This window comes from Bombina bombina, chromosome 4 (genome assembly GCF_027579735.1).
Source record: "Bombina bombina isolate aBomBom1 chromosome 4, aBomBom1.pri, whole genome shotgun sequence".
NCBI lineage: Eukaryota > Metazoa > Chordata > Amphibia > Anura > Bombinatoridae > Bombina > Bombina bombina.
In genome coordinates this window covers 868,126,759-868,152,032 of record NC_069502.1, presented here as the reverse complement: position 1 = coordinate 868,152,032, position 25,274 = coordinate 868,126,759, and the positions used below count along the sequence as shown (strand labels likewise).

At 42.7% G+C, this 25,274-nt stretch overlaps 1 protein-coding gene across 3 annotated transcripts in view; it reads left to right on the top strand.

Moving 5' to 3' along the window:
- The window catches only part of LOC128657353 (zinc finger protein with KRAB and SCAN domains 3-like), an 86,892-nt gene that overhangs the window by 14,159 nt on the left and 47,459 nt on the right, over positions 1–25,274 (top strand). For all 3 annotated transcript variants that reach the window (XM_053711668.1, XM_053711667.1, XM_053711669.1), the window contains exons 6-8: positions 6,305–7,069; positions 20,966–21,073; positions 21,216–21,323. In XM_053711668.1, the coding sequence (XP_053567643.1) occupies positions 6,305–7,069; positions 20,966–21,073; positions 21,216–21,323 (981 nt within the window). The remainder of the gene's footprint in view (positions 1–6,304; positions 7,070–20,965; positions 21,074–21,215; positions 21,324–25,274) is intronic.

The following is a 25,274-nucleotide window of genomic DNA, read 5'->3' as shown; positions in this document are numbered from 1 at the left end:
TTCATTTTTATTACATAATAACATGGAAAACAGGGTCACAGTGTGACGCCTTTTATCTTTAAAGAATCAAGGGTTAATATTCCTGGAAAGGGGATTATTGAACGGGGGGGGGGGGTTTATACATGATATTGTGTCATTGCTGCGTTATGTGCGATATGAGGCTCTGGCAATGTGTGGAACTTTCAGGTGACCTTACAGGAGTATGGCACGGCCCTTTTTTGGCACGTATTCTCCTTAATCAGGGGCGGTTCCTGCCAGGCATTTTATGTGACCGGGTGTGGCTATGTATCTTCCTCTGTTGATCAGCGGCGCAGGAGACGAAACGGTTTCTGTAGTCTGGGTCAAAGGAGGTGGTAAGTGCCCCGGTCATTGGAGGTTATAAGGGTGCCTATTTATTAAGTTAATCTAGTCCTTAATATCAGCGCAAGCTATGGAAGACTCTGACGCGTTAGAGGGCTCGCCCTCTTTAACTAAGTCTCATTCCTGTGTTTATTGTGAGGAGGTTCTAGTAGATCAGCCTGCTTAACTATGTTCCACATGCCTTAATAAAGTTACGACATCTAAGAGCAAACTGATGTCTAGTACTACTGAGCCGTCCACCTCTGAGGGGTCCCTGTCCCGTGAGGTGTGTTCCCTGCATCCATCTCCTATTGCACATGTAGCGCCCCAGGGTTCAACCATTACTCCTGCGGGAGAGATTTGTTGGCCGTCAGATTTTACGGATCAACTGCAAATGGCGGTATCGAAAGTGATCCATGCCTTACCACGTTCTGCTAAGCACAAGCGTAGGGCGTATCATGGCAGCCCGACCCAGGGGTTGTCTACGCCTGTGGAAATTTGAGGCATTATAAGATGACGAGGCCCACTCCGACTCTTCGAAGGAAGCCCCTTCTGGGTCAGAGTCCGTGTCATCTAAACCTCCGGCGACGGAGTTGCCTGACTTTAGGTTTAGGGTGGAAAATGTGCGCTTTTCGCTGAAGCAAGTGCTTGCTACGCTGGAGGTTCCGAAACCGAAACTTCCAGAAGAACCTGTAATTCCTAAGCTGGATAAGGTATTTGAGGACAGGGTGGTGCCTCAGGCCTTCCCAGTTCTTGTTAAGATGGCAATTATTATTAAGAATGAATGGGAGGTTCTTCCTTTTCCCCTTCTTCTTCCTTTAAGAAACTGTTCCCCGTCCCAGACTCTCAGCTGGAGCTGTGGGGTACTGTCCCTAAGGTGGATGGTGCTATCTCCACGCTTGCGAAACGGACAACTATTCCCCTGGAGGATAGTTTGTCGTTTAAGTAGCCCATGGATAAAAAGTTGGAAAACATGTTAAGGAAAATGTTTCAACACACGGGGTTTGTTTTTTAGCCAGCATCGGCTGTAGCCAAGGTCGCCGGAGCTGTGACATATTAGTGTGAATCCCTGTGTGAAATGGTCGAGGGGGAGACTTCCATCAACGAGATACAGGACAAGATTAAGGTGCTGAAGATCGCCAATTCTTTCATATGTGATGCCAATATGCAAATTATTCGCCTGAACGCTAAAGGTGTCAGGTTTTTCAGTTTTAGCTTGCAGGGCTCTGTGGCTAAAGTTTTGGTCTGCTGACATGACCTCTAAGTTGAGGCTGTTGTCCCTGCCTTTTCAAGGAAAGATTCTGTTCAAGCCAGGATTGGATTTGATCATATCCACGGTTACGGGAGGCAAGGGAGCTTTCCTACCACAAGATAAGAAGGCTAAGCCTAAAGGATCTACTCTTCGTCCCTTTCGTGCGGACAAGGCCCAGAATCAGCAGCCTGCCGCAAAAGCGGACCAGTCCAAGGGAATTTGGAAACCGGCTCATTCTTGGAACAAGTCTAAGCAGGGCAAGAAGCACACCAAGACAAAATCGTCATGAAGAGGCGGCCCCCGACCGGTCTCTGGACCAAGTAGGGGGCAGATTATCTCTCTTCTCAGAAGCATGGTTGCAGGACGTTCAGGATGCTTGGGTTCTGGACGTTGTCGCCCAGGGCTACAGGATAGGGTTCAGATCCCATCCGCCCAGGGGCACATTCCTCCTTCCAAACCTGTCTTCAAGACCGGAAAAGAGAGAAGCCTTTCTAGAATGTGTGAGAATCTCTCCTCTCTAGGTGTCATCGTACCAGTACCCCAAGGGGGGTCTAGGGTACTATTCAAATCCTTTTGTGGTTCCAAAGAAGGAGGGCATGTTCCGCCCGATTCTGGTCCTAAAGTGTTCAACAAGTTTCTTTCTTCCCCTAGTTCAAGAGGGACAGTTCATGAGAACCCTAGAATTGAAGGACTCTTACCTTCATGTGCCAATCCACAGGGACCACTTCAAGTTCCTGAGATTTGCATTTCTGGACCAACACTTCCAGTTTGTGGCCCTTCCTTTTGGTCTGGCAACGGCCCCGAGAATCTTAAAGATTATGGGGGCGCTACTTGCGGTGACCAGAGGCATTGCTGTGGTCCCCTATTTGGACGACATCCTAGTCCAGGCGCCATCGCTCAGTCTCGCAGAGGATCAATTTGAGGGCTCTTCTTCTTTTGCTCCAATCTCACGGTTGGAAGATCAACTCAGGAAAGAGTTCCCTGACTCCCAGCAACAGGGTGGAGTTCCTAGGTACGATAGTAGACTATGTCCATGAAATTTTTTCTCTCAGACCGTTGAAGCAGGAAGATTGCGTCCTCTTGTCTTGCCCTTGAGTCCTCCTCAAGCCCCTTGGTGGCTGTGTATGGAGGTGATCGGACTCATGGTTTCCAGCATAGACGTCATTGCATTCGCCAGGTTCCATCTCAGACCTCTTCAATTGTGCATGTTGAGACAGTGGAACAGTGATCATTCAGATCTATCACAGCAGATATCCATGGATGCTCGGACTCGGATGTCCCTCTCGTGATGGATCCGTCCGGAGCAACTGTCCATGGGGACATCCTTCTTGAGGCCGTCCTGGGAGATTGTGACCATGGACGTGAGTCTGGCAGGATGGGGAGCTGTTTGGGGTGCCAGGATGGCACAAGGAAAATGGTCCCGGGAGTAGTCTCTCCTGCCGATAAATTATTCTGAAACTCAGAGCAATCTACAATGCTCTGAAGACATGGCCTCTTCTGGAGTCTTTCAGCTTCTTCAGATTCCAGATCGACAACATTACCTCGTGGCTTACATAAACCACCAGGTGGGGTACGAGGAGCTCCCTTGCTATGAGGGAGGTGTCTCGGATCTTGGAGTGGGTGGAGTCCCACAGCTGCTCGCTCTTAGCGATTCACATTCCAGGTGTGGACAAGTGGGAAGCAGACTTTCTCAGCAGGCAATCCTTCTATCCGGGGGAATGGTCTCAGGTGGGGAACACTGGAGATAGATCTCATGGCATCCAGACTCAATTGCAAGCTACCCCAATATGGATCGAGGTCCAGGGATCTCCAGGCAGAGCTAATAGATGCCTTAGCGGTGCCTTGGGGGTTCAGCCTAGCTTACATTTTTCCACCGTTACCACTTCTACCTCGGGTAGTGGCACGCATCAAACAGTAGCAAGCTTCGGCCATTCTGATTGCTCCATCGTGGCCACGGAGGACGTGGTTTGTGGATCTGGTGGGGATGTCATCCTCTGCGCCGTGGAGGTTACCCTGTTGCAGGGATCTGCTGGTACAGGGCCCCTTTCAACATCAAAATCTCGATTCTCTGAGGCTGACTGCATAGATATTGAACGCCTAGTCTTCGCCAAGAGAGGCTTTTCTGAAAGTGTGATTGATACTCTAATTCAGGCAAGGAAGCCAGTCACTTGCCACATCTACCATAAGATGTGGAGGACTTACTTGTCCTGGTGTGAGAAGCATGGATATCTTTTGGTATAAGGTGAATGTATCCAGGATTCCGTCCTTTCTCCAAGACGATTTGGAGAAGGGTCTTGCTGCTAGTTCCTTAAAGGGACAGATTTCGGCATTATCAGTCTTGTTGCATAGGAGACTCGCTGAGCTCCCGGACCTCCAATCTTTTGTTCCGGCTCTGTCTAGAATCAGGCCTGTCTTTAGACAGTCTGCTCCCCTATGAAGCTTAAACTTGGTCCTTAAGGTTTTGCATAGGGTTCCGTTTGAGCCTATGCATTCCATTGACATTAAGATTCTGTCCTGGAAGGTTCTCTTCCTGTTGACCACTGCATCGGCACGCAGAGTATCTGAACTGGCTGCCTTGCAATGTGAGCCCCCTTATTTGTTTTTTTCATGCGGATAAGGCTGTGTTTCGCACTGGTTTGGGGTTTCTTCCCAAGGTGGTATCTAACCGTAACATCAATCAGGAAATAGTGGTTCCTTCTTTGTGTCCTAACTCCTCTTCTTCTAAGGAGAGGTTACTTCATAATCTGGATGTGGTTCGTGCCCTGAAGTTCTATCTTCAGGCTACAAAGGATTTCAAAGCATCTATGATTAAGCGCAAGTGTGCGTGAAACATGTAAGATCGCTGTTCCCTTCCTTTGTTTGTTGTGACTCTGTTCACTAATATGTGTATTCTTTTATTGGAATACATATACCTTTTTACTGTTGCTCAGTAGCCATCCGTTTTTCTCTCACTTGCCTTTGCGGTAGTCCTGCCGCTTTTTTTGGTTGGCTCCACACTACCCCTTCTTCCACGAGTTGGTCTGCTCTACTCCTCTTCCTTTCTACAAAGGATTTCAGACAGTCTACATCTCTTTTTTGTGGTGTATTCAGGGAAGCACAAGGGGCAAAAAGCCTCTACTACTTCTTTGTCCTTTTGGTTGAGGAGCTTGATTCGCTTGGCCTATGAGACAGCGGGACATAAGCCTCCTCAGAGGATCACAGCTCATTCAACTAGAGCTGTGGCTTCTTCTTGGGCCTTCAAGAATGAGGCCTCTATGGATCAGATTTGTAAGGCGGCTACCTGGGTTTCCTTACACACTTTTACAAATTTGACGTTTTTGCTTCTGTGGAAGCTGTTTTTGGGAGACAGGTTTTGCAGGCTGTGGTGCCCTTAGATTAGGCTCCGCCTTTTTACCCTCCTGGTTTAATTCAGTGTCCTCTAGAGCTTGGGTATATGTTCCCAACAGTAATGAATGAAGCCGTTGACTCTCCTCCCCGTTAGATGGAAAACATAAATTATGCTTACCTGATAATTCCATTTCCATCGAGGGGAGGAGAGTCCACGGCTCCAGCCCATATCTCCAATGGGTGGACCTAAATTTAATTCATCTTCTGGCACCATTTATACCCTGATATTTCTCCTACTGTTCCTTGTTCCCTCTGCAGAATGACTGGGGGATGAGGGAAGTGGGGGAGGTATTTACGCCTTTGGCTTGGGTGTCTTTGCCTCCTCCTGGTGGCCAGGTTCATAATTCCCAGCAGTAATGAATGAAGCTGTGGACTCTCCTCCCCTCAATGGAAATTAAATTATCGGGTAAGCATATGGGTTTTTTTTAGCACTCCTGGAGCCATTTTGAGAGTATGTTGCCCAGTAACCGTTCCCTTGCAGTATAAAAGCTTCTGCACAATTGTTTTACCTGTGATCGGCTTTAGTACGCTAGGATTTTTGCGCTCAGTGAGAGAAGTGAGTTTTTTGCTATAAAGACAGTGGTTGGTTGTTTGTTTTTTTTTTTTTTTGGAGAACATCTCAATATTTCATATTTAGTTCGATTATTCACTTACTAGTCCTAAAGACCATGTACAGAGGCCATTTTCTGCAGTGCAGCGGTCCAACCCCGCATCCGCCACCCCCACTCTCTCTGCTGTCTGATCCTCACGACACTGTCACTGCTGATCCTTCCTAACGGCCAGGTATGTTTGTCTCGTGGTGCAGTCTCTACTGCGCATGACTGAATCGGACAAACTTACCTGGCCTTTTATAATATTGGATATTTATATATATATATATATCTATATATATATATATCTATATATATATATATATATATATATATATATATATATATATATATATATATATATATATATATATATATATATATATATTCAATACATTGCAGTTTAGCACTCACAATACTCCTGACATGGACTTGAGAGAAGAAAAGCAGGCAGCGAAACTAGTCAACGCTGATTGCTTAAGGAGCTGTTAATGAGTTGGGATATATATATTTTAATTAAAGATATACTTAGGTCTACAATACATTCAGCTACACACACACACACACACACATACTTTCCCTTTTCCACACTTAACCCCTTCCTACCTTGACAGCATTAGCCTTTCCTTTCACTTAACCCTTTCCCTACCCCAAACAGAACAACTTTAATTAACCTTCACCTTGTGTTTTACTTTTATTTCATAACTTTTTTTTTTCTTCTTTTTTTTCCCCTCAGACTGGGAGAGGGGTAGAGGTGGACGAGGGCACGAGAGTATAGGTTTAGGTGCTAGTAGGACTATTAGGGACCGTCAGTTAAAATTAGAGTGTGAGTTAGCTAGAGGGATAGGAAGCTGGAGAGCGAGTGTAAGGGGTGGTGGTGGCTTTGTGCTACCTAGTGGGAGAGGACCAAAGGGGAAGGAAAAGCAAGTTACTTTATCCCACCCTAGGAAAAGTAGATCTACAGTAGAGACAGAGGGAGAGGGAGGGAGGCCTGGGTCTGGCTCTGTTGAGGGTCTGGGAGGGGAAAAGAGGACTCGGACCTTAGGGACAGATCAGGGAGAGCGGGCTGGTCCCTCATCACAGGCAGGAGGACACGAGTCAGCTGGGCATCCTCAGAGGCCCAGGATGAGGGAAGAGCGATATAGTGAGGCCGAAAAATTTGCTCTGATAGAGGCGTATGTGGAGCGAGCCCAACAATTAGAGACGCGTAATTTGGCCAGCAACATTAGAAGTAGGCTATGGGAGGAAATCAGGGAGGCTTGTGTAAGAGTGAACAATCGCCAACGCACCATGGACAGTATTAAGCATCGGTGCCGTGACTGTCGGCGGATGCTGAAAGAGAAAATGGAATTGGAGGAAGAACAGGCAAATCAACCCGGTGGCCAACTCATAGTCTATAGCGGTTGGGAAGAGCTGCTGAGGGATAAGATGACTGCAGCTACAGTGCCCAAGATTACAGAAGAAGGGGATATGGCTGCTACATCTTCTGAAAGGCAGTTGTGTAAGTATAAAATGTCTTTTCTACTTTTTGTTTTAGAATCTGATCTAGCTTCAAAGGAATTTTGTATTAAAGGGACAGTCTACACCAGAATTTTTATTGTTTAAAAATATAGATAATCCCTTTTATTACCCATTCCCTAGTTTTGCACAACCAACACAGTTATATAAATAAAAAAAATTTTTACCTCTATGATTGTCTTGTATCTAACCCTTTGCAAACTGCCTTCTTATTTCAGTTCTTTTCACAGACCTCCATTTTAGCCAATCAGAGCTGGATTATCTGAATTTCACGTGCGTGGGCACAGTGTTATCTATATGAAACACATGAACTAACAACCTCTAGTGGTGAAAAACTGTCAAAATGCCCTGAGAGAAGAGGGGGGCCTTCAAGGGCTTAGAAATTAGAATATGAACCCTCCTAGGTTTAGCTTTTAAACTAAGAATACTAAAAGAAACAAGGTAAAATTGGTGATAAAAGTAAATTGAAAAATTGTTTAAAATTACATTCTCTATCTGAATCATGAAAGTTTATTTTGGACTAGAGGAAGCTGAGAGGGTAGAGGGGGAGTGGTTGGGCTCCTTGTGCAGGCAGGTCAGTTGGTCTGAGGGGTCTGGGATGTGAGCAGGGGCTGAGTGGGTGGAGGCTCTCTTTGGCCTTTTCTATAGTTAACCATTTAATCAATAAGTTTGTACTAATTCCTCTCAAGCATTCTCATATAGATTCTCGCCCCAATTACTGTTGAATGATTCTCTTAATGCTTATGTATTTAGGCTTATATTCGTTGTTTATCATATGTGCTGTATTTACAGAGTCAGATAGGGGTACTTCTCATAGGTCCCAAGGCAGAATGGAGCGGTACCAGTTAAAATCAAATTTGTGAATCTCCCTGCACATTTAATTTCTACCTCTAGGTGTCACTGTTCCGTAGTAGCTCAGGTTAACACCTTCTAGAAGCCCTCGCCAGTACACATACATGTAACATGTATGTGAGGCATTATACACCATACATACATACATGTTACACCATATATACAATGGGTACTGTAATTCCCCCATCTCCATTATCTATTTTTGCCTCCCCTTGTAAACCTCATTCCCCAAGGTTCATTAACCCCCCCAGGCAGAGGCAAAACCAAATAGTGAAGATGGGTGAATTGCAGTGCCTATGTGATTGGCCCGTGTCTCTGGAGGTCACAGGATGCACAACCAATCGAATAATGCATTGGGTTTGCCGGTAGCGACTCGTAATGTAAGGTACACTGTGTGGTTCAGAATTAAAGATGGCAGCTGGTAAACCTCTCAACCACTTAGCAGCCTTTATATCACTTGTGCATAGCTTGTGCTATTTGTATGGTGCTTATTATATCCTATCTGACCTCTGGAGCCTTTATATCACTTGTACCTTTAGTAAAGCGTAGCTTGTGCTATTTGTATGGTGCTTATTATGTCCTATCTGACCTCAGGAGCCTTTATATCACTTGTACCTTTAGTAAAGCATAGCTTGTATTATTTGTATGGTGCTTATTATGTCCTTTCTGACCTTAGGAGCCTTTATATCACTTGTACCGTTAGTAAAGCATAGCTTGTGTTATTTTTATGGTGCTTATTATGTCCTATCTGACCTCAGCAGCCTTTATATCACTTGTTCCTTTAGTAAAGCATAGCTTGTGTTATCTGTATGGTGCTTATTATATCCTATCTGACCTCAGGAGCCTTTATATCACTTGTACCTTTTAGTAAAGCATAGCTTGTGTTATTTTTATGGTGCTTATTATGTCCTATCTGACCTCAGCAGCCTTTATATCACTTGTACCTTTAGTAAAGCATAGCTTGTGTTACTGTATGGTGCTTATTATATCCTATCTGACCTCAGGAGCCTTTATATCACTTGTACCTTTTAGTAAAGCATAGCTTGTGTTATTTTTATGGTGCTTATTATGTCCTATCTGACCTCAGCAGCCTTTATATCACTTGTACCTTTAGTAAAGCATAGCTTGTGTTATTTGTATGGTGCTTATTATATCCTATCTGATCTCAGGAGCCTTTATATCACTTGTACCTTTAGTAAAGCATAGCTTGTGTTATTTTTATGGTGCTTATTATATCCTATCTGACGTCAGGAGCCTTTATATTACTTGTACCTTTAGTAAAGCGTAGCTTGTGTAGTTAAACAATGGATGAGGAGGAACTCCTATACCCAGAGTAAAGAGACTGTGCCCTAGCAGCCAGTAATGTATTGTGCAACCAGCGCCACAGAGGAAACATGACTCTCCAGACTCACATAAAAGCTGCAGACAGGAGGAGGCCAAACTAATATGCAGACTTAATGTACTGTGTTTCATTATTCAGGTCTTTGTGCTATAAATGTGGGCTCTGCTATTTATGGGACTGTTTGTGAGGATTTCAGTGTGTGTGCCTCAGGGTTTGGGTTTGTTTTTGCGATGCTGTTCCACATCAGGCTGTTCTCTTCAAACACAACTGTGCTCTGGCTACACTGTATAGGTTTTCCTTAACACAGTGCAGCCAGAATGAAGCACTGTTTAAAGAGAATAGTCAAATACAGAACACTGATTGATGACTAGCTCTCTGGAATGTTTTCAACACAGCCCCCTAGCCTTTCATAGTGTGAAAAGCTGTGACTCCTAAATGAATGCAAGGCATTCTCGTGAGTAATGCACTTTTTTTTATTACTACAGGTTTACCTTTTTAACCCCATAATGACCAGACCATTTTTCAATTTTTTTACCCGTTAAGAACCAGGGCTATTTACATTTCTGCGGTGTTTGTTTAGATGTAATTTTCCTCTTACTTATTTACTGTACCCACACAACATATACAGTTTTTCTCGCCATTAAATGGACTTTCTAAAGATACCATTATTTTAATCATATCTTATAGTTTACTATAAAAAAATATGAAACATGATGAAAAGAATAAAAAAACACACACTTTTTCTAACTTTGACCCCCAAAATCTGTTACACATCTACAACCACCAAAAAAACACCCATGCTAAATAGTTTCTAAATTATGGTCTTAGTTTAGAAATACCCAATGTTTACATGTTCTTTGCTTTTTGTGCAAGTTATAGTTCAATAAGTACAATAGCACTTTGCTATTTCCAAAATATTTAAAAAAAATCAAAATGACCTATACCTGTAGTTACATTGTAACACTGATATCTGTCAGGAATCCCTGAATATCCCTTGATATGTATGTATTTATATATTTTTTTAGTAGACAACCCAAAGTATTGATCTAGGCCCATTTTGGTATATTTCATGCCACCATTTCACTGCCAAATGCGATTAAAAAAAAAAAATTTCCACAAACTTTAGGTTTCTCGCCGAAATTATTTACAAACAGCTTGTGCAATTATGGCACAAATGGTTGTAAATTCTTCTCTGGGATCCCCTTTTGTTCAGAAATAGCAGACATATATGGCTTTGGCATTGCTTTTTGGTAATTAAAAGGCCACTTAATGCCGCTGCGCACCACACTTGTATTATGCCCAGCAGTGAAGGGGTTAATTTTATCTTTAGTGTACGAAAGTGTAAAAATAAACCTTACATGTATTAACAACTTGCATGTAACTTTTTGCTTATATTTAGAAGTATTAGGCATAGATCCTCAGGTACTTACCTCATGATAACACATTTCCAATCAGTTTGGGTTATCCTCTGAGAGAGGTGTTGCCAATACTTGTTGCTGTCTTCTTAGTTATTTTGCATGGATCCCCTCCTATATCCATGGTAGCAGATTCCTGTGTTACCACAGGGCTACCCATGGGCTTGGGGTGTTGCCAAATAACTTTGTTATAACTATATTTAAGGTTATTATCATTGCATTGTTGGCAACCAATGTGAGCTGGCCAGCTTTTTCTATGTGTTTTTTACATTTTGAAACACTTGATCTTTATTCACACTTGTAATAAAATTTATTTATTAACTATGTGTGGTTTGATTTAGGGGGCCCGGCCGCTGATCAGGTTGCGCTGGGGTGGGGAGCACCATTTTTTACATATATAAATTGAATACTTTATACCTCTTATTAAAGAGTAAAAAATTTTTTGGAGTGCTGAAATCCCTGTCTTTCTTTGGAGAGGACACTACTGTGTCCTCTTCGTGTTCAGATGCCATTTGAATAATTATTTATGTGCAGCTTCTTCAACATTGTTCCTATATAGACACATATACACCTGTGTCCATAGCTACTAAAGGGACCGATCCCCAAAATTAAAATCCCCAAGAAGACTTAAGGCTGCTACTCTGACGAATCAGCGGAAGGATTTGCAGGTGCCTATGGGGATACATTGCGAAGGGTGACTACTTAACTCATATCGATTGAGGTTTCTTGAAGTAAGTGTTTGGGAACAGGGGAGACTTGACCCCGTTATTATTATCATTTTACTTCCACAGAAGAAAGGCGCAGAACAAAATACTTCTATACATACTCATCTTGTGGAGGCATAGTGGGAGCCTTCACACAATTATCTGGTTCAGCTGCCTATCTTCAGATTGAATATAATCTTGTGGACATTGCATAATTTGCATTTACTTTTGATTGAGAATTTGTAACATCTTCATGCTTTAATTGTGATATTTGTTTGTTTATTACTGGTATGTTTCCTTACATGACATTATTTTTTTGTATGTGTGTTTGTGTATATGTATGTGTGTGTATATATATATATATATATAATTACACACACAGTATGTGATAACGCAACAAGACAGGGTCACAGTGTGGCTCCTTTTATCTGTATAGCATCTAGGGTAACATCCTCGGAAGGAGGTTATGAAACGGGGATTTTATTACACATAATATTGTTTATTGTGTTTCTGCTGTACTTGTGTGAGATGAGGCTCTGTCAGTGTGGAACAGTTAGAAAGAGATTGAGGCGGGCATGTTTTTTGGCACGTCTCGAGTGCAGGGGCGGTCCTGCATGGCACTCCATGTGACCGGGTGTGGCCTCTGTAACTTCCTCTCTCGACCTGTGTTCAGAGGAGACTGTTTCTTGTAGTCCGGGTCATAGGAGGTGGTGAGTGCCCCCGCCATTTGGGTATAAAGGTGCCATTTAAAAATGTAATCAAGTCCGTAATAAAGGCGCAAGCTATGGAGGACTCTGATATGTTAGAGGATACTCCCTATTTATCTAAACCTATTAACTGTGTCTATTGTGAGGAGGTTCCGGTCGAACCGCCAACACAACTCTGTTCCACATTCTTTGACAATATTGCTATATCAAAAAAGGAATAAAGTACTTAGTACAACTGAGCCGTCCACCTCTGAGGATTCTCCGTCCCGCGAAGTGCGTTCCCTACAATCCTCTACAATTACACAAGCGGTTCCCCAGGGCACTACTAATCCTCCTGCGGGAGGGGCCCTTTGACCTCCAGACTTTGCCGATCAGTTGCAGACAGCGATGCCTCGGCCTACTAAGCGCAAGCGGAAGGTACAGCACTGCTATCCATCTCGGGGGTCTTCGACTCTGCTGGATGTCTCAGATTATCCGCTGAGGAGGACGACTCCGACTTATCGGAGGATGTCGCTTCTTTGTCGCAATATGCTACTTCTAGGCCTCAGTCTGCAGAGGAAACCGATTTCAAATTCAAGATGGAGCATTTTTGTGTTTTCTGCTGAAGGAAGTGCTTGCTATGCTGGAGGTTCCGGAACCGAAACTCCCGGAGGAACCTTCGATCCCTAAACTGGATAGGGTTTATGAGGACAGGGTAGTGCCCCAGGCCTTCCCGGTTCCTATCAAAATGGTGAACATTATTAAGAATGAATAGGAGAAATTGGGTTCGCCCTTTTCTCCCTCATCTTCTTTTAAGAAGCTTTTCCCCATTCCGGACACGCAGCTTGAACTGTGGGGAATCGTCCCTAAGGTGGATGGTGCTCTCTCCTCTTTTAGGGAACCCATGGATAAAAAGATGGAGTCCATGTTGGGGAAAATGTTCCAACTGACGGGGTTCGTGTTCCAACCGGTGGCGGCAGACGCTGTGGTGACGGGTTCAGCTACCTACTGGTGTGACGCACTATCAGCAATGGTCGAGGTGGAGACTCCCCTCAATGAGATTTTGGATCAAATCAAAGCCCTAAGGGTGGCGCATTCGTTCATTTGCAATGTTAACATGCAGATTATTCGCCTGAATGCTAAGACTTCAGGGTTTTCTGTTTTAGCCCGCAGGGCTCTGTGGCTAAAATCATGGTATGCTGACATGACGTCTAAGTCTTGCTTGCTTTCCCTACTATTCAAGGGGAAGGTTTTGTGTGGCCCGGGCCTGGATTCTATAATATCTACAGGCCCCAAGAATCTTTACAAAGGTTCTGAGAGCTCTTCTCGTAGTAGCGAGAGCCTGCGGGATTGCAGTGGCACTCTATCTGGTCTATGCTGGTCCTGGCTCCATCCTACAGTCTGGCGATGGATCAAACGAGAGTTCTCCTTCGGTTCCACGGGTAGAAGATAAACAAAGGAAAGAGTTCATTGGTCCCCAGCAACAGGTTGGAGTTTCTGGGTACGATAATAGATTCTTCAGCAATGAAGATATTTTTGACAGAACAGAGACGTTGCAAGCTGGTGTCCAACTGTCTAGCCCTAAAGACATCCTCAAGGACATCTGTGGCCAGTTGTATAGAGGTAATCGGGCTCATGGTATCCAGCATAGATGTCATTCCATTCGCCAGGTTCCATCTCAGACCTCTTCAGCTGTGCCTGTTGAGACAATGGAACGGCGATCATTCAGATGTGCCCCAACAGATATCTCTGGACAGACTGGTGAGGGAGTCCCTATCTTGGTGTACCCGACCGGGGCAGTTGTCTCAGAGGACATCCTTTCTGAGACCATCCTGGGAGATTGTGACAACGGATGCAAGTCTATCAGGATGGGGAGCTGTTTGGGGTGCCAGAAAGGCACAAGGCAGATGGACTCGAGAGAAGTCGAGTCTACCTATAAATATTTTGGAACTTCGAGCGATATTCAACGCTCTGAGGACTTGGCCCCTCTGGGGTCGTCCCGATTAATCAGATTCCAATTGGACAACATTACCTCGGTGGCTTACATAAACCACCAGGTGGGGACGAGAAGCTCCCTAGCAATGAGGGAAGTATCTCGGATTCTGGAATGGGCAGAGACTCACAATTGTTCGCTCTCAGCGATCCACATTCCGGGTGTGGACAACTGGGAGGCGGATTTTCTGAGCAGACAGATGTTTCATCCAGGGGAATGGTCTCTCCATCCCGAGATGTTCGGGGAGATCTGCAGCAGATGGGGGGACGCTGGAGATAGATCTCATGGCGTCCAGACTCAATTGCAAGCTACCCAGATACGGGTTGCGATCCAGAGATCCCCAGGTGAAACTGATAGATGCCTTGGCGGTACCCTGGGACTTCAACCTAATTTACATATTTCCACCGCTGCCTCTCCTACCACGGGTAGTAGCCCACATCAAGCAGGAGCAAGCCTCGGCTTTTCTGATTGCTCCGTTGTGGCCGTGGAGGACGTGGTTTGTGGATCTGGTGGCGATGTCGTCATCTCCACCGTGGAGGTTACCTTGTCGCAAGGATCTGCTTGTTCAAGGTCCCTTTAAACATCAAAATCTCGATTCTCTGAGGCTGACTGCGTGGAGATTGAACAACTAGTCTTAGCCAAGAGAGGATTTTTGGAAAGAGTGATTGACAGTCTCGTTCAGGCCAGGAAGCCGGTTACTAGACTCATCTACCACAAGGTGTGGAGGACCTACATGTCCTGGTGTGAGGAACAAGGATATCCCTGGCATAGGGTCAGGGTATCCAGGATTTTGGCCTCTCTCCAGGATGATCTGGTTAAGGGTCTTGCCGCCAGTTCCCTAAGGGAACAGATCTCGGCTTTATCTGTACTGTTGCATAAGAAGCTTGCAGAGCTTCCTGACATTCAGTCCTTTGTTCAGGCTCTGGTTAGGATCAGACCTGTCATCAAAAACCCTGCTCCTCCTTGGAGCTTAAACTTGGTTCTTAAGGTTTTGCAGAGGGCTCCGTTTGAACCTATGCATGCCCTTGACATTAAGATTCTTTCATGGAAGGTCCTATTATTGGCTATTGCATCGGCACGCAGAGTCTGTGAGTTGGCGGCCTTGCAATGTGAGCCTCCCTACTTAGTTTTTCATGCTGATAAGGCTGTTCTTTGCACTGGATTGGGATTCTTTCCCAAGGTAGTGTCGAGTTGTAACATCAATCAGGAAATAGTAGTTCCATCCTTGTGTCCTAACCCTTCTTCTTCGAAGGAGAGGTTACTTAATATAACCACATCATCTGGATGAGGTTCGGGCCTTGAAGTTTTATCTTCAGGCCATGAAGGAGTTCAGACAGACTTCATCCTTATTTGTCGTGTATTCTGGAAGGCGCAGGGGACAAAGGGCCTCTGCCACTTCTCTATCTTTTTGGTTGAGAAGTATGATCCTTCTGGCATATGAGACAGCAGGACACAAGCCTCCTCTGGATTACGTCTCACTCGACTAGAGCTGTGGCCTCTTCTTGGGCCTTTAAGAATGAGGCTTCTATGGAGCAGATTTGTTAGGCGGCCACTTGGTCTTCCATACTTTTGCAAAATTTTATAAATTTGACGTTTTTGCTTCGGCGGAAGCAGTTTTTGGGGAAAGGTTCTGCAGGCTCTGGTGCCCTCAGTATAGGGTCCGCCTCCTTTTACCCTCCCGTTTTCTTTATTCAGTATCCTCTAGAGCTTGGGTATTTGTTCCCACATGTGATGAATGAAGCAGTGGACTCTCCTCCCATTAAAATGGAAAACATCAATTATGCTTACCTGATAATTTAATTTCCATCTGTGAGAGGACAGTCCACTGTACCCGCCTTTTTCTCCGGTGGCCGGACCTAAATTTATTGTTAATCTTCTGGCACCATTTATACCCTGATATTTCTCCTACTGTTCCTTGTTCCCTTGGCAGAATGGCTGGGGGATGAGGGGAGTGGCTGGGGTGTATTTGCCTCCTCCTGGCAGCCAGGTTCTGAATTCCCACAAGTGATGAATGAAGCAGTAGACTCTCCTCCCACAGATGGAAATGAAATTATCAGGTAAGCATAATTTATGTTTTTCCGTAGTGTAGCTGCCCCCCCCCCTCATAAGTATACCCCCCTCCCAGATAACTTTGCAGACACAGATCCTACATAGGATCCCCCTCTCCTCCTTCCCACTCAGTGCCGGTGTCGTAGTGGTCGCACCTGCTCCTGCCCTCCTCCCGCCTCCTCCTGCTGGCCGAGGTAGCTGCCTAAAGGGTATTGCATGATGCCTCAATATTGAGGCATCACTGCAATACCCTGAGGGCAGCTGGAAGCGTTCACAATCACTTCCAGCGCTCAGTTTCACAGAGGACATGCTATGTACATCCTTGATCCAAAGGATTTTTTTTTGAGGACATACATAGCATTTCCTTGGTCCTTAAGGGGTTAATGTATTTTGATTTATTACTAGACTGATACCTTAAATACATTTTTTTTTCTCTGCACCTAATTTACAATGCAATTTTTAACTGCTGTAAAATATAAAACTTTGCTTTTTTTGATCCTGTTAATCAACACATTGCAATTGAACTGCTGCTTTAGTGTAACTGCCTAATTTAAAAATGAATACGATTTTAAAATCACTGGCAGAAAAAAAATTGACTAAAACAATCTCATTGCAGGAAGTGAAAAAAGTTCTGCCTCTGGGATTCAAATTATTTATGTCTCCTGAAGTAGAATGAAGAGTGAACAGATATATCATTTACATTAATGGGACATGAAATCCAAAAATTTTCTTTCATTATTCAGACAGAACATGCACTATATGGCTGCAGCTTTGCAAAAAAGTTAACCATTTGCAAGAGCACTAGATGGCAGCAATATTTCCTGCCATGTATTTGCTCCACACATGTGCACGCTGCATACCTAGATATCTCTTTAACAAAGAATACAATGAGAACAAAGCAAATTTGATGGCAGACGCAAATTGTATGCTCTGTCTTGAATCATGAAAGAGAAATTTTGGGTTCCATATCCCTTTTACTCCACATAATGCAAGGTTCATGTTGCAGTTTGTGCTTTTATACTAGTATGCTGTGACTAGGTAAATAGTGACCACCGAGCGACCAAAGACACTGTATGGTGACTGCTGATTGAGTGACCACTAATTGACCTAGGTCAGAGGTCAGCAACCTTGGCTCTCCAGATGTTTTGGAACTACATTTCCCATGATGCTAAGACATTCTTTGGGCTGTCTGAGCATCATGGGAAATGTAGTTCCAAAACATCAGGAGAGCTAAGTTTGCTGACCCCTGACCTAGGTCATTTGTTGAACATTTGGGGAGTGATGTGTGACCTCTAAGTGACCCAGGTCATTGTAGAGTGAATGGTGATCACTAAGTAACTTCTGACTACTAAATAACCCAGGTATCTATGGAGTGAACAGAGACAACTGATTGACCTGCACCACCACTGGGACTGGTGGTCACTCAGTGATCATTAAGTGACCAGTGATCTTTTGGTTATTGGTGATCATTTGTTTACCACTGAAAGCCTGGTAATTTTTCAGAGACCATTGGCAAGACTTGTGATTGTTGATCACTGATTGATTGGTAACCATGGAGTGACCTTTGGCTTTGGTGAGGTTGGAGACCACTGAGTGACCCTAGATCGCTGATCGACTCCTGAGTTACTGGTAACCACGATTGTTCTCTGACAGACCAGTGACTCTGTAGTGACTGAAACCTTTGAGTGACTAGTGATCATTGACCACCTGTGTTATTTAATTTAAAAATATAGTATTGGTCATTTTTGAGAACTCAGGCAGTTATGCCATACCAACCAATTGTCATAATGTGTCTAAAAATCCTTTTTCAGACGTGTGGTGCAGAGCTGCAATTAGCAGCCTTCTAATTACCAAAACAAATGACAAACCCATACATGTCTGCTAATCCTGTACACAGGGGATCCTTACAAACTTTTGTCTGATAAATGTACAAGTTGTGTGTAAATCATTTCATTTGAGTGAAAAAGGTAATGATTTTCTTTTTATGATCTCATTTGTTATACATCTGACTGCAAACTGTTGTCATGAAACAAAATGGGCCTAGATCAATACCCTGGGTGTTATACTTTATAAATGTATAAAGTTTTGGTAGTCAATTTTGAGAATTTATGCATTTAAGTCATAGCTAATGAGCCCTGGACCCATTGCCCAAAAATCTTCATAAGTGTGGTACACAGCTGCTATTAGTGGTCTTCTAATTACCAAAACTAATAATAAACCCACACGTGTCTTCTAATTTTGAGCACAGGGATAAGCTTTTTCAACCATTTGCATTGTGATTGCACAAGTTGTGTGTAAATAATTTCAGTGAGAAACAAAGTTTAAGTTATTATAAATATAATTACATTTCACATACATCTGGCTACCAACTGATGTCATGAAGTATTACAAAATGGGCATATTTTATAAATATAATATATATATATATATCTCAAAGAAACAATGTGAAGCACTTACTGGACTTTGGATATCAGAGTGAAATACTTTATTAGTACTTACTAATAAAGTATTTCACTCTGATATCCAAAGTCCAGTGAGTGCTTCACATTGTTTCTTTGCTGCATACTGCTCGAGCACCCTGGCAGTTGCAGGACGGTGAGAGTGCATATACCCTTTGAACTTTTGTGTATAGATATAGAGTTTTGTGGATAAATTTGAGCGGTTTTGCTATACCCAATGACAATTACACCATTGCATCAGTTTAGAACACGATATACATAGCTGCAGATAAAAACCTTAAAGGGACACGAAACCCAAAAGGGAAGCTCTAAATTATAGCGCGCCCGCAAATGGGCAAATTTGCCTGTTTGCGGGCGTGCGATAATTAACCAGCCATTACAAGTGGCTGGTTTATTGCTACCGCGAGCTTGCGGTAGCAATTAGGGCTCAAAAAATTAACCAGAGATCCGATCTCTGGTTAATTTTCTAAAAGTGCCCCAAATGCCCTCAAAATAGAGGGCATTGTAGTTAATTTTTTTTTTAAAAAATGTAGCATTGTTTTTTTTTTAATTAAAACCAATTGCACTATGCGGTTTTTGGGGTCTACAGTTGGTAGTAGTGGGGTGTTAGAAAAAAAAAAAACACGGCACTGAAAAGTGCCTTTACATTGTGCTCTATGGGAACTGTATGTTCCCAGTAAATATACAGTATATGCTTATATACATATATATTTATGTGTTAATAAGTGTATATACACATATTAACACAAATATATATGTACATAATCATATAGATTTATAACTTATAACTCGCGACTGATCCCCTTCGCTGCGCGAGGTTCTGATGGCGTCTGTGGCGGCATCAGAACAAGGCTCCCACTGGAGTCTATGAAAGCGCGCTCCTATGTGAACGTGAGCTTGCCTTCGCATTGCGCTTAACTTGTAATACCAGTGCACATAAGTGTACGCTGGTATTACTCAGTGGAGCGCTAATATTGCTTGCATGCAAGCAATATTTAGCGCTCAACTTGTAATCTGACCCAAAAATTTTCTTTCATGATTCAGATAAAGCATACAATTTAATCAACTTTTCAATTTACTTCTATTGTTTTTGCTTTGTTCTCTTGGTATCTTTTGCTGAAAAGAATACGTAGGTAGGCTCAGGACCTGGGAGCTAGCTGCTTATTGTTAGCTGCACATATATGTCCATTGCAGTAGTGCATTGCTGCTCATTCTATTATCAATTTTGCTTTATTTTCTTGGTATCCTTTATTGAAGTAAATTGGAAAGTTGTTTAAAAATGTATGTTCTATCCGAATCATAAGTTTTGTGTTTCGTGTCCCTTTAATATTATCAAAATTAATAAAAAAAAACATAATTTATGCTTATCAGATAAATTCATTTCCTTCCGGATAGGGAGAGTCCACGGCTTCATTCCTTACTGTTGGGAAATACAACACCTGGCCACCATGAGGAGGCAAAGACACCACAGCCAAAGGCCCACTTCCTCATTATCCCAGTCATTCAGCCGAGGGAATAAGGAAAAGTAGGAAAAATATCAGGGTATAAATGGTGCCAGAAGAATAAGATAAATAATAGAGGGCTGCCCCTAGACAAGAAAAAAACCTGATGGGAGTCGTGGACTCTGCCTATCCGGAAGGAAAGCAATTTATCTGGTAAGAATAAATTCTGTTTTCCTTCTTAAGATAGGGAGAGTCCACTACTTCATTCCTTACTGTTGAGAAAACTATACCCAAGCTCCAGAGGACACTGATTGAATAACAGGAGAGAACAAAAAGGAAGAGGCGGACCCTATTCTGAGGGCACCACAGCCTGCAAAACTTTTCTCCTGAAAGCTGCATCAGCCGAAGCAAAAACATCAAACTGTAGACAAAGAATGTAAGGAGGACCAGGTAGTCACCTTACAAATCTGATCCATAGAGGCCTCGTTCTTAAAGGCCCAAGAGGAAGCCACAGTTAGAGGAATGAGCCGTTATCTCCCAACGTGACGACAGGCAAAGAATGATTGGGGTAATGAGGAAGTGGGAGGGATATCTAAGCCTCCTCCTGGTTGCCAGGTTTTGTATTTCCCAACAGTAAAGAATGAAGTCGGTCTCTCTCCTCTCTCTCCATGTTGGGTCTTAATTGACTCAGAAGATGCCAATGAACACATTTTGAGATTTATTTTCTTAAGGTAAAAAGCTACAGGATTTTGTGGAATGTGATAGTTTTTGTATATTTTTAACCTTTTTTTGTAATTTTATGATAATTTACTTAATCTGTAAATAGCTAGTTAAAATGTCATCCCCTGAAATCTCTTTTTATGCTGAAAAGTAAATCTTGAATAGCAAAGGGAATAGGAGACCAAACAAACTATGATTCTTTTGTTTTTTGCCTCAGGTAAATATGATGCTGTGATTTCATGTGATTCAGAACAAACAGAATATCATTGGCTAAGAAATATGACAGAAGCAGAAGATCAGGAAATATGTGAAAAGGTCATCATTGGTGAGTGTGAGAGTTTTGGGGACATAGGGTACAGGTAAGTTTACGTAAGGGACAAAAACTAAAATATGACTATCTTTATATGATGTGTATAGGGATGTTAAAAACAGAACATAGATTCTGAATATAGTGATTTTTATTTTAGGTGAAAATTATGCTATGATTTCATATAACACAGAAGAAACAAAAGATCCATGCCTACAAAATGTGCCTGGGGCTCCAGAGCAGGAAATATGTGACAATATTATTACAGGTGAATTTACGGGTTTGCCTTGCCTAAGGGATGTATGGCAATGAAATAATCAGTATAGGGGAGCACTAAAAATAGCAGAATGAGAACTCAAAAAATAGTAGTGTGCATGATATATAAAATATATAAATGATCTTGATAAAGGTCACCCAGGCCTTGAGTTCACAGTGCAATACATATTAGCTGAGCGATCCCACTGGAGAGTTACAAAGCTGAGGGAAATTCTCTGTGAAGCTGATTGGAACGTCGACATATAACCAAAAACACGAGTCACCGCAACAGCATGCCACCTACAAACGTGAAGTACTGGATTGCCTGGTGGTTTGGATATTCTTATGAAGCCTGCTACTGCCTTGACATAGTTAATGAACATTGTGGTGCTAATAGCACTATCCAACCAATCAGCCTCAATCCAAGTCACGTGACTCGGAAGCATGTAAGGATACGTTGAGTATGATACCTCCTTACAGTTTGTATGCCCCACACACACACACAAGGATTATCGCATACATAGTTTTATGATAGGAGTTCGCTGGACTTGTAGAAGGTATTCTAACATATATCCACTGTAGTAAGATTTTTTTTTTAGACATTGTACCGGTACTTTTCACTACCTATTTTGTTTTAATCTGATTTGTTTTACGAGCTCTTATTAGTCCACATTTGTTATGTATCATGATGTTTTATCGCTACATTGTAGCGCTTAAAGTGAATGTAAATTTTGCGGAATTAGTGCCCGGTTTTTAAAAATCCTATTAAAAACAGGGGCACTGTCAGTCATCAAATTTTTTTTTATTTTCTATGTGTATTACATTTTTACTAGGTTGGTTTTTTTTTACCATCATTTACTTAGGCAATATTATATGCATTGATTACGTTCAATATCAGAGGGTGTCCTAATAAGGGTCAATTATCCTTCCAATACCGCAAAGCAAGTTATCTTACCACTAAGTAACTAAGCTGAGCACTAGAGTAGTTTATATAGTTTATAATCCTTTCTCCCCAATTCTTTATGTAACTATTTATTTTCCTTGCCTATAAATACACCCCTCACCACACCCACAATTCAGTTTTACAAACTTTGCCTCCTATGGAGGTGGTGAAGTAAGTTTGTGCTAAGATTTCTACGTTGATATGTGCTTCTCAGCATTGTTGAAGCCCGATTCCTCTCAGAGTACAGCGAATGTCAGAGGGACGTGAAGGGAGTATCACTTATTGAATACGATGATTTCCCTAACGGGAGTCTATTTCATGGGTTCTCTGTTATCGGTCGTAGAGATTCATCTCCTACCTCCCTTTTCAGATCGACGATATACTCTCAATTTACCATTACCTCTACTGGCTATCTGCTATATGTGGATGGGTGTCTTTTGGTAAGTATGTTTTTTATTACTTAAGACACCTCAGCTATAGTTTGGCACTTTATGCATTTATATAAAGTTCTAAATATCCGTATTGGCCCGAGTATAGGCCGCACCTGATTATAAGCCGCACCCTTAAAGTTTGATACCATTTTAAAGAAATTACATTTTTAACTTTTTTTAACTTAAAGAAAACACACACACATTAGTAGAACAGTAAAACAGTATTTTATTTAATGAATAGGAACACATATCCTACTCTGCTGAGTAGGAGGATGATATACTGTATTTGTATAGGGTCAGCTATTGTATAGGGTCAGCAGATACAGGACCTCACAGAAATATTGAAAACTATTTTGTAGATAAAGAAGGGAAAAGGAATGGACAACAAGGAGAGTGATGGAAACAGTCCTCACCCTCTCCCCTGCACAACAATCAACAACATTAGCAACTGTTCTTAAGTCATCCCTTTGAGAAATTTTAGTCACTTTCACTGCCTGTCTCTCCACCAATACCGGTATTTCTGCTCAGGTTTTCATCACTACTTCCAATGCTTTCTACATCGCTATCACTATTTTCTTCATTATTCTCCTGATCAAACTTCTCTCTGATCTTCTCACAAAACCATCATCTTCACTACCATCCAATGCATTTTGACAGGCAACATTTTTTGAATCCTTTTATGATTGATTCTGAAGATATTATTGCCCATGCAGAAATAATCCACTAACACAGCAAAGCCACTAATGGTTTCTTAATTTTGCCGCTTGGTGTGAGGGCATGATCTCAAGCCACAAGCCATTCAGAATACTGCTGCCGTAGATTATCTTTAAATGGCTTGTTGACCACAACATCAAGCACTTGGAGTTGGGATGTCATACCCCCTGGTATTACAACCAGATCTGATTTTCAAGGATGCAATCTTACTTTTTACATCAGGTGTTAAATGTCCTTTAAAGGCATCCAATACCAGCATAGCTTTGTTTGCAAGAAGAACACCAGGCCTACTCTTCCAAACAACTGATAGCCAATCATTCATCAGCTCCTTGCTCATCCATCCCTTTTCATGACATCTGACAATTAAGCCTCTTGGAAGATTTTCTTTCGGCATAGTTTTCCTTTTTAGTATCACATAAGGTGTGAGCTTATGACCATCAGCTGTAACAGATAACATTGCTGTGGTCATTTCCTGTGGTCCTCATAAGAATGGATTTTGCTCCTTTTTGATCCACAGTTGTATTACTTGGCATATCAAAGAAAACTGGAGTTTCGTCTGCATTTCCAATTTGGCTAAATGGATAGTTGTGCTTTTTCCTGAGCTCTATGACATACCATTGGAATGCAAGGAGCTTTTCATTGTAGTCAACAGGTAGTCTTTGTGCAAGTGTTGTCCTGTGTCTTAGAGAGAGGCCATTTCTGATCATAAATCTATGGCACCATCCAAGGCTTGCTTTAAATTCATGCCTGGGAATATTTAATTCACTGGCAATTTCTAATGCCTTAAATTGTATGATTTTTCGGGTGACAGGCATTCCATTTTTTCTTTGCTCTAGAATGAAGGGAAGCACTGCTGCATCAACTTCATAATACCTGCCTTTCTTTGGCCCTCTGAACGATTTCCTTGTAGAAGCAGAGATTTCTAGTTTGTTCCGCATCAGCTTCCATCTGCGTACATTTTTCTCATCTACATCGTATTTTCTGGCAGCTTCCCTATTGCTTGTTTCTTCCGCGTATTTTAAAACTTTGATCTTAAAATTTGAATCGTAACTTCGCCTTATCCCTTGGCTGGTCGAACTCCGAATTTCCACATGATCAGCCATATTGGTACCGTATTTTATGTTGGCTCCTGTACAAAAAAACAAAAACCTCAACTCTCTGCCCCCTCACCCTCTTAGCCCCCTCTCCCTCACCCAGCCCCCTCCTTACCCTTTTTGCTCTTCTCTCACTCACACACAACCACCTCCTCATCCTCTCAGCTCCCCTCTCCCTCACACACAGACCATTCCTCACCCTCTCTCCTAACCCTCTTTTCCTCAATCACAAAAACAGCTTCTCTCTCCTTACCCTCTCAGCCTACCTCCCTCACACAATGCCCACAACTCACCCTATTACAGGTAACTACCTCCTATCAGCCCTCACCCTCTATCTCCCTCACACACAGACCCCCTCCCTCCATGACAGATAAGGTAAGTCTCCTTACCCTCCCCACACACACACACAAAGCCCCCTCATAACAGGCTGTCTCCTATTAACCCACTCAGCCTCCTTCCCTCACACAGTGCCCACAACTCACACTATCCCTCCCCTCAGCCCCCTATCTCCCTCACACACAGACCCCCCCCCCGACAGATAGGGTAAGTCTCCTTACCCTCCCCCCACACACAGCCCCCTCTTAACCCACTCAGCCTCCTCCCCCCCCACACACACATACACACACACACAGTCCCCAAATAAAGTCCAATATATGGTAAAAAAAAAAAAATATATATATATATAGACTGGGGAAACTCAAGTAGAGGATAACAGTGATTCTTTATTCCATAGAACAAACAGGATTCATAGGCGAGTGTGTTCACTATTGTTAGGGTACTTC